The sequence below is a fragment of the Dromaius novaehollandiae genome, chromosome 17 (assembly GCF_036370855.1).
Source record: "Dromaius novaehollandiae isolate bDroNov1 chromosome 17, bDroNov1.hap1, whole genome shotgun sequence".
Classification (NCBI taxonomy): Eukaryota; Metazoa; Chordata; class Aves; order Casuariiformes; family Dromaiidae; genus Dromaius; species Dromaius novaehollandiae.
In genome coordinates, this window is record NC_088114.1 from 3,935,399 (window position 1) to 3,945,823 (window position 10,425).

The 10,425-nt window shown below is 35.0% G+C and overlaps 1 protein-coding gene across 1 annotated transcript in view; it reads left to right on the top strand.

Annotated features, from left to right (window-relative positions):
• The window catches only part of IFT81 (intraflagellar transport 81), a 44,241-nt gene that overhangs the window by 24,577 nt on the left and 9,239 nt on the right, over positions 1-10,425 (top strand). Inside the window, exons 12-14 of the mRNA XM_026114652.2 lie at positions 5,760-5,909; positions 7,916-8,044; positions 9,214-9,303. Coding sequence (XP_025970437.2) covers positions 5,760-5,909; positions 7,916-8,044; positions 9,214-9,303 — 369 coding nt within the window. The remainder of the gene's footprint in view (positions 1-5,759; positions 5,910-7,915; positions 8,045-9,213; positions 9,304-10,425) is intronic.

Below are 10,425 nucleotides of genomic sequence, written 5' to 3' on the forward strand. Positions count from 1 at the left end.
ATGTAGTTCCTTCATTTTTCAAACAGGAAGAAAGAAGTGTTTTTAACACAGACTTTTGCTATCTTAAGTTTGAAGCCACCTTTTAACCTGCCACCTTTAGCCTATCTATATTCTACAGTTAAATCAAAGAGTTATTTGTCTCCCATACCCAGCATTTCTCATCTTCTCTTTCTCTAGCCTGGCTGTATCCTCTTACATCATGGCACTCACAAGACCTGGCAATCAAAGAATTAATGCCTTCCTAGTTTGTGCTCCCATACCAGTATTTGGATCTCCAGTTGAGGTCTTCTTAGCACTTCATTCACCAGAAGGTCAATCCTGGCTTATGTTTTTAGGTGTTAGTGTTTTGCTTTCTTCTCTAATCATAAACAGGAATGTTACAGCATTCCAGTTGGTTCGAGAGGTTGTACAGCTAGACAGAACTTAGAAGAAACAGCAGGGAATAACCAGTTCATTCAACACCAAACACAAAATGGTAGAAATAAATTGTCTGCTTCAAGGATTATGAAATCTTTTGAAGTACTTCAAACAAAAGTGCAATGAACATGGGGCAAAGTTGGCAAGCTACTAGCTGCAGCTGTCAGATCCTGAAAATTGGGGCATCAAATGTTGACACTTAGAAGGCTAGATGGTTCAATTACAAGTGATCCTAGGTAAAGCTGTGATATTTTTAGCTTTTTACACAGCACATTGTACTTTTCAGAGTTCAGTGTAGGGCCCCAAGAGCTTATACTTTCCCAGGGTATCAGAGTAGAATAGTATGGCTGTGCTTACCTACAGTAGTTAAAATGAATTTTTTTGTGAGACTGCAGTATAGAAAGTTCTGTATGTTTGTTAACAGATAAGAAGTTTGCATGTTAGCTTACATAAGGACTTAGTTTAATTTTTTCATACAAATGCTCATCTATACCTCCCCCCATGTAAAACAATATAAAAAATATACAGATTGATACTCTTCGAAAGCAGAAAGCAAGAGTCTTGTACCATAGATTCTCTTGTCACTTTTCCTCTAAAACTGTCAAGTGAATCTGAATTCACCAGGAAACGTATACCTAGCACATAACTAAATAGATGTTTTTTAAAAGAGTAGCTATTGAAGAGCTGACAATTCAAACATGAAATGGTTTAAGCCAGGACCCAGGATATTATCACGTCAGTATGCTACCTCCCTCTTTTCATTAAGAGCCTGGGAACAGTTGTATTCCTTCTGCCAGAAACTCCTCAAGCAAGAAAATAGGAGAGTGGATTACAGTTGAGTTGTGAGAACAAAGAAGGCGAATCTATAGGATTCTTACAGAAGCCAGAAGCTTTTTACTGCAAGAAGTTAAGCATCATTGAGGCCAAATATATGCGATGATTCAGACATAAATTATAGCTTCACAGAACTGAATGCTTTCAGCCTCCACTGGCATGAATAAATCATTAATTTTATTGATCTGTGCATTTTCAGTGATAACTGAAAATGGTTTTTCATTAAAAATATTTTGATTGGTCCAAATTATTAGCAATGGCTACTTCAATATTTCTTTCCTGCCCAGAAGCAAGCATGCCTAGAGGAGATATCCTACTCACAGCTAATGAAGAATTTTCCTGATTAATCTGTCTACTGAGCAGACTGTAGGGTACTTTAATTTCAATAGACTGAGATAATACTGGTCTTATCTTTTAAAAGTTTGTCCTTCTGTATATGAGTCATTAATCTTATCCAACAACGGCTGTACTAGCTCAAATTTACAGCCCTTTAGAAAAGATTATTGAAAACCTGTCATGATCAGGAACTTATCTTAATTGAATTTTAATACTTCGAACAGTATATATATGTTAATTGGTCTAGCTAGAAAATTAAACATCTGCTCCTTAATCCTCAAAAGAAATAGAGATACCTAAGTAAGACTTGCTGTAATTATCCTGTTTATGTAAGTAATTTTATTGACAAAACTATTTATTTGGAAGCTTCTTTAGATTTGTATTTCAGAAAGAATTTCTTTTTAAATAATTAGTACCTTATTTTCTGTAGTGCTTTCATACGAATAATATTTTGATTACTATAAAAATGCAAATGAATACAGTAATCCACAAAACACTATTTTAAAAGATTGACACAAAAGTGAGGGATTAATCTGGGATTTGTTCTTTTCTGAAAACAAGCTTATTCAGTTTCTCCGTTAATGATAATCTTGGAATAAGAACCTTGTGAAACTTTCACATGGGGCAAATGTTGATTTTAAGGAAAAGAAATTATGAGTTTATGGTGAAAGCATAGGACTAAGTATTAGAGGAGCTGGGCTTTGATCCCAATTCAGCAATGCACTGAAGCATGTGGTTAACATGCTTACGCTCTTTCCTGGAGGGGAGTAAACTGCCAGACTCTGTATGGTCCTAGAGATGCCATTTTAATAGCTTTGATTCAGTTTTATCATTTAGAATTATAATAGTATTTATCTCACAAAAGTGTTGTAAGACTTAATCTGTTGATATCAATCTCTTGCAGACTGTAATAAACGGAGAAGCGTAAAGTACTAGCATTGGTGGATTTTTCACTAAAAATGGAACATAATACAGAAAATCTCCCAGGGATGCTTGATACCTGCATGCTTCAGGACAATATATGATAGTATATGGTTTCATTTACTCTATTTTATAACCTATCTTCCAAACTTTTCATATTATAGTCACCCATAAAAATAGCCAATTGGAAAAGCGTAATATTTCTTTGCTTTCATATGGATAGTTTTTATATCTCAGGGGGCTCTGACCAGCCCAGCAAACATGGGTCAAAAGGCCTGTTTACTGTGGCTGCTAACTCAGTGCCAGCATTTGGTTCTTGTCCAGTCATTTAATCTTTGAAGCTTAAATAACTATTTGCGTTAAGTTGCTTGAGAAAGAAAAGCTTACTAGTGGACATAGCCTTGAATGGTGCGTTACTCTGGGCACTGACAGATCCATGGGAATTCTGTAGGTTGAGCCTGCTGAGTTTCTACGCAGGCAGCAGTTGACCTCGTCTATGGGAAAATGCGGTTGGTCAAAAATGGATTCCTTTCGGGTCATTGACTTGAAAGTGACATGGCTAGACGTAGTTATTCTTTTTTGAATTATTCATATTATTTAAAAGACCTTTTGCCACAGTAAAATACCGTATTTTATACTATTTTAAGGGCTTGATTTTTCATCTGCATATTGTTGGGAGCAGGAGATGTTTAAAGCTTCGGAGGTAATGCTTACACAAATGAAAACACTGGTATTTTTCAGCAAGCTTACTTATAATCTTTGGATACTTGTGGATTCTCAGCTTTTAGGCTGGAGAAACCTAATTTCGCCATGAGATCCTTCCAAGCTGCTGATTTAAGTGGAGTTAAATCTAATAACTCTAGCTCTGGATTTGGCCCTGGATCTAAAGAAGGCTTCACTTGGTGAGATTTTGAGAGGCTGATCTGCGCTGCATTTAGAGTAGATGAAATCTTTTGAAAATTTTGCCAAACTGTTGATTCTTTTTCTACAGATATTACCATTTTGCTACAGTTGTTTATATCTTGTTTCACCTTGTTTCCTGCAATATAAGTTATGTGCAAACTTAAGTTTGCTTTTAAAAAGACAGAGGTTACAATCAAAGCTAGACTTGCATCTCCTAAAATGGATAGGTTTCACTTGTCAATGTAAGCAGCTTGTATATAGTTAGTTTTGGATGGAATTTTTATTATATAGTCCTAACTTAATCAGCTAATAATAGAACATTGGTAGAATCAGTTCTTTAATCAACAAGAACCTTTGATTCCATTGTAAGATACATTGTGCTTTGAATATTGAATATGCAAATACTCTACCTCCCACTCAAGCTATTTTCAAAATGTTAGAAGTAGCTATAGAAGTGAGGAGAATAATAGTTTACTTTCTATCCTGGGATAAACTGGCAGAAAATCACTCAGATTTGATAGCTGTATGTGGTCACATATGAACTCAGTTTCTTCCCTTACATCATTCTTTACTATGTTCCACTGGTCTAATGAAATATCCCTGGAATAACTCCGTCGAGACAGAAACCTATACTTCCCTTAAATTTTCTTCAGTTAGTTGGAGAGAATGTATTTATACTTCTATAGTCTCTTGAAAAATCACAGAAAACTTGGAATTGTCTAAGCAAAACAAAAAATGTCGCTTGTACTGACTAAGAGAATATAGTTGAATTTGCTATGAAAAAATAATTCATTCTGGTAATAATATATTAAATGCACCAATAATATAACAAAGACAGTATGACTGTAACGCTGCCTCTGCTGTGCAGCGCTGTGTCTTAGGTGACCTTGTCTATCCTTGTCCTAGGTAATACGCACAATGTAAATGGTATTCCAAAGCCACACATAGTCCAATCTGCATAGAGCACATTGAGTAATTTGTGGGTTTGTTCTTTCACCAAAAACGTTTATAGCTTTTGGCTTTAAAAATAGTTCTGGAGCATAGCAAGAGAGAAGCAGCTTTGGCCTAGATATTGCACAGGATGGCAGATGAAGAGGGTTGATTTCATTTTGGGCATTTTGCCCAGGACACTTTTTATAGAACATACAGTTACTCTGGGGGTTCTTAGGCTGTGGTCATATTGGATTTTTGGATTTATTCTTCAGAAGGGAGAGTCGCATAGTTTTATAAAAAGGAAAATTAATGTAAATTTCAAAATGTAGGTTCTTTCATGTTGGAGTTTTAAATTTCTATCCGTGGTAGTGAGACTGCTGCTTTCTCTCTGAGGCTGCCAGTTTTAGGCTCATTCTGCACATGCTGATCCCCTCCTTGATAAGGAGCGTTCCAAAGCCTGGTTTTGCACTATTTACTCTAATAGATTTTATTTGTTTTCTGTCTCTGCATCTGAATACACTTTGTAGCTGTGACTGCTAATTGCCTCTCATCTCTCATGTAAAATATAAGAAGAAGAGCTAAGCCTGTCTGACAAATGTAAAAAATTAAGACAAAGAAAAATATTAGTTGTGTGTTTCAACACTTGGTATTTCAGATGTCCTTCAAATTGTGCTCACAAGGATTTCAGATGCAAATCAGCAATGGCTGTTGATCTTTCAGGATGTGAATTACTTTGCTTAGTTTTTTAATAAAAATGTAAATTCTCAATTACTTAGATTTTATGCGAAGCTTATTTATGGCGGTTCTCCACTTCTGTACAAGGACTCTACTTTTATTTTCCTTTTAAAAAATTAGCCAATAATGTCATTCAAGTCTGCAAGAAGCACTGAAAGAGAACAATAAACTCCAGCTATTGAGAACCAGCATTAAAAAAACAGTGATCTTTTCCCATGTTCTCTTCTCCTAATTTTTCTGCACGTTCTTATCATGCTTCTTGGTCTGCAGAGCTCTTGGGGACTGGCACTGCTGATCTCCTGTTCTGCTACAAGTGCAAATTACTGTTACATTAACTTTTTTATTATCCATGATTCTCGGAACATTTTACAAACACTAATTACATTTCCAACTGTCAAATGGAGGTAGGTGAGTAGAATTGAATCATCTCCGTATTACAAATGGGTGAGCTGAGACACAGAGCAATGGAGCTGGTGTTTTTGATCTCAAACAGCGAGCAAATGCAGAACTGAAAATAAATAGACTCTGGGAATCCTGAATTCCAGTCCTCTGTTCTAAACGCTTAATCTTCGGTGTGTAGTCCAAATAGGATAATTACATTGTTTATAGCAACAGTCTGTGATAAGGCCATTTTTTGCTTTAAGTTAAATGACAGATATTTCTATTCTTTCTCATTTCAGTTTAAACACTATGTTAATAAGCTCCGGAGCAAAAACACGTATTACAAAAAGAAGCGACTAGAAATAGCAGAAATTACAGCTGAGTATGGTATCCTCCAGAGAACAGAAGAACTGCTAAAACAGCGCCATGAGGCTATTCAGCAGCAGTTGGTAATACAAGCTTGTACCACTCCGGCAGTTCATCACCCCTGCTCCCCTGATAACTAGCTGTCTAATGAGGTGGACATTGTTTTAGTATTTTCTAATGTATTTCATCCTCAGCTCTCCTGCTGCCATTAGTAAAAGACTTACTGGGGTAAAAAAATTATTTTGGCCTATTGACTATGCCAAGCTGCTGTTTTTTCTGTGCAGCAGTTGTTTCTTACAGGCTGTCATATATGTTCTGCTCTTTCTTTTTGGACTGAGGGGTTTGACCCTGCTATCTGAAGTCAATAGCAAATCTTCACTGACCTCAGTTAGAGCAAAATTGGATTCTTAAATTAGTTTCTGGTATCCATATATATATTAAGAGCTTTTAAAATTACATTATTAATAGTCAGCAGGAATCAAATTACTGCTGCAGAAATATATAGGAATACTGCTTTAAAAAAAAAGAGAGGGAGAAGAAAAAAATTTCTAACCCCAGAACATTTAGAAGAAAATGTATTTCACAGTAAGTGAAGGAAAAGACAGACATATTACTCCAAAATTTAAAACTAGAGGAATGCTCTTTCTAACCTGTAACAGCAGGAAAAAGATTTCTGCTATGCATACTTGTAAGCATTCAGGGAATATACATGTATTCCAAATGCAAAGAGATTCCCTTTTTAGTCTACAACAATCTACTGCTGCAATATTTTCTTCTAATATCAGTATTTTTGTTATCAAAATATTTTTGTTGTTATATCAGTGTTATATGCCCATATTTTTGCATTTTTAAACATAAAAATACTTGTTCGGTTAAAAAGTGAAATGAAAGTGTGTGCATACATAGGATAGGCTTTGGAAAGGACTCTCATATAGTTGCAAGGGATGATGTTATGCAGTCTCAATAGGGCATTCATTTTCCAATTAAAAATATAACCAGAACTGCTGTCTGGGTACCAAGAAGCATCTAAGCAGTAAGGGGTCAGGGCTTTTCCTCCTGATTGTTACTCAGCTAAAAGGAATCTGGATGTGTGTGGATGTGTGTTTTCACTTAAGAAATTGTTATTTACAGCAGAATAACCAATATATACTAGAAATCCCACAATAAAATCACAGCAGAGGCAAAGCCCTAAGTTTCTCCATGAAGTGGCTATATGTGATTACCAATATATTCCTGTGCAAGCCTGACTTTTTCTAAACTATCTTGTAGTAAAACTACAGAGCTTTAATTTCATAAAGTTCTTACCACCAGAAAGCTAGCATGCACTTTTTTGCAAAGCTAAAAATACAGGTTTTTTTGCCCTGGGCATAGTGCCCTATCAAACTGTACACTGCTATTAAAGTCTACAAAATGGTCCTGTCATAGTAGCAGTAGCTATTATGAGACAAAACGTTTTCTTAAACATATGCTCGAAAAGGGTTTTTTGAGGATGATGGACATGGAGTTCATAGATACATGTCTCTTTTAAGAGTGAACGTTTTCCTTTTTAGCAAATTGTGGATGCTTAAGTCAACACTCAGCTTTCAGTTTACAGAAATACCTTCTTTGCATACTTAATGAGCAAGCATTGCTAAACTGTGCATTTACAATGAAATGTAAAGTTTTGCTAAAATTTGGTAAGATGGCATTAGTATTACTATAATGATTATAGAATTTTATTAGTTTAGCTTGACAGTTGTTTATAAAATAATTAGGCATTACATCTTCAGATTGAGCACCTGTCCTTTACATATTCAACTTATTAGAACCTGACCTAAAGCCCACTTTATTTGGTGGAAACTTTCTCTTAATTTCACTGGGCATCAGATGACCAAATCGTGGTATTACAGAGAGTTGGTCATGTCCTACGATAGAAGAGCCAGGTAAAGGATTTAGTTGTTGTGGTGGCTAGATTATTCATAACTTTTAAAATAAATTGATTACAGTACTTACCTTTTCAGCTTTCTTACAATGTCTCAGCTATCTGAGAGAATTCACCATGTTGCTGGAGTAATGAACTCACGTTTTGCATTTTTTTTAATATCTGCAGCAAGACATTGAAGACAAGAAAGGTATTTCTGGATATAGCTATACCCAGGAGGAGCTGGAAAGAGTATCTGCGGTAAAAAGTGAAATGGATGAAATGAAAGGCCGAACACTAGATAACATGTCTGAAATGGTGATCTTTTTCATAATTATTTTATTTCTGCAGTTTGAATGTTCAGTTCTTCAGAATATAAAACCAAGTTTAATATTTTTGGTTGTTTTTGATTTTGTTTTATGTATGTTTGCATGTGTGTGTATGTGTGTGTGTGTATATATATATATATATATATATGTATATATATTTTTAAAAATATACCTCTGCAAAGGTAATCTGGAAAAAGCTTACCAAAATGTATATTTCTTTTAATGTATGAAGAAAAAATTTAGAATTAAAATAATAATTCTACCTTTCCCCGCCTAAGAAACAGCAGAGATATCAAGTCTTGCTGTCTTGTTGTCTTTAGTTTTGACTTTTTTGTGATTTAGTAGGTGGTTTCACGTTTGTTCTTGCACAGTAATTGAAAGAGAGGAATGTTTTAAATCTTTAATACACTCTTTTTCTAAGATGTTTGTAAAATACTGGAATTAAGCGTTTGATAAAAAGAATACTTAACATAACTAAAGAGCTGAATCAAATAGCTCTTCTTTTTCTCTGTACCTAATTTTCAATTGTCCATAGCTCTGTTATGTTTTAATTTATCGCATAGCCATAGAAGCAAGTCAGAATTTGAATTTCTAACATCATGAAAGAGCAAATAACAAAATAACATTCTTTGAAAGTCATTAGGGCACTTTTAAAATAAAGTAATATAACTAAAACAGAATGATTCGCAAATAGAAAGTTGGATAGAATTTTGATCTTCAATATAAATACTTTAAAGTGTCTCTATTTGTTTTTAGCATTTTAAAACATTATTTAACTGGTACAGGCTTTTTTCTTGTGGCTCTCTTCCTTTCTGTCAGCCCACCTCGGTTCAACTCCGTAATTTTTCCCAACTCACTAAGCTGCTTAGGTGTCTAGCACATAGTCTGGCTGCTGGGCTTCTCTGTGAAGTTCTCAGTTCAAACTATGGGAGCAGTAGTTGTCTATTTTGTGATAATGACAGCACTGCAGTATGGGCTCTTTCCCTTTATTAATTAGCCCTGCACTTCTTTTTATATCGTATGTAGTCCCATCTTCTTTTTTAACACCTTTTTTCTTTCCATATTTTGGCTTTTTTCTCTTTTCTTTACACATTCCTAATAATATAAATGTACTACTAATATCATATTATTAATGTATATAATTTGTCCCTCTATCAGGTAAGAAAACTGAATACTATGGTGGCAGATAAGAAGTCCAGCCTAGCTCCTGTCATCAAAGAACTGAGACAGTTGCGTCAGAAGTGCCAGGTTAGTAGAAACACTTTAGGAATACTTTGAACAAAGTTTCTTAGTGAAATAGGTAGGCAGTAGGACAGACTTTGGGAAATACTCCTGTGTTTTCCTCTGAAAATTTGTCCATGCAGTCAAGGATTATAGTTAACAGAAAGAGTTGATTGTAGGTATAGATACCATCTGTATATATATATGCCTTGCCATGGAGGTATTTGTGCCTTAAAAGGCAGGATATGTGCAATTTAGAAGCTGAGTTGAGACCATACAGAAATTCAGGTGAGGAGGTGATTAGCTTAAGTTTGATTCCACTTATCAGACCCCTAAATGCTTCAAATACTGCAAACCCTCAGTGTCTCATCAGCTTGATTTAATTACACACCTTGTTTGTGTGATGCTTTTTTTGTTTCAAGTGCAAAATAGAGTTATTTTGATGTATTAACCTTCCCTTTAATTCTGGATTAGTGAAGTCAAAATCAGAAACAAGCCTAACTTACAGATCTCTGCTGTTGTACAAGGACATAATCAACTCCAAAGGAAAGCTGGAAATAGCAGAATAGGTCAAATGTGATATGCAGTAGGCAACATGCAGGAGACTGGAATTATTAAAAGTTGGCACTGCAGGCGCAAAATCAGTCTGGATATTTTGTCCTTTACTGTAAATTTTTAAAAGTTTCTGTACCAGGAGAAAATTTTAAAAATCTTGGTTCAAAAATGTAGTAAAGTTAGGTGCTGGCTTGTTTGTTTCTCAGCACTAATCATCTCAGCCAAAGCTCCCCTTTTAAAGTGGATCATAAATAATATCTCATCCAAATAGTTGAACACAGCGATCTGCCTCCTTTACCAGTCTGGAATGACAGATTTATCCATTTGATTTCAAATTTTATACAGATCTGAAAAAAATCATTCAGGCTCTCAGCTGCTGTAAGTTGGCTCATCCTCATAGTAGTAGATGGAGCTATCCATTTATCTCTCAACTACATTTCTGGAAAACTTATTTTTAATGGTTCAATTTAGAGTGTCAGCAAATCAAATCCAGCTAAGCTGTTTGTTGTGTGCAACTAGAAAGCTTGCTTTTCTTAGGTGGCAAGTATAACAATCCTTTCTTAATCTCTAATTTTATAATTACCTTTCCTTTCT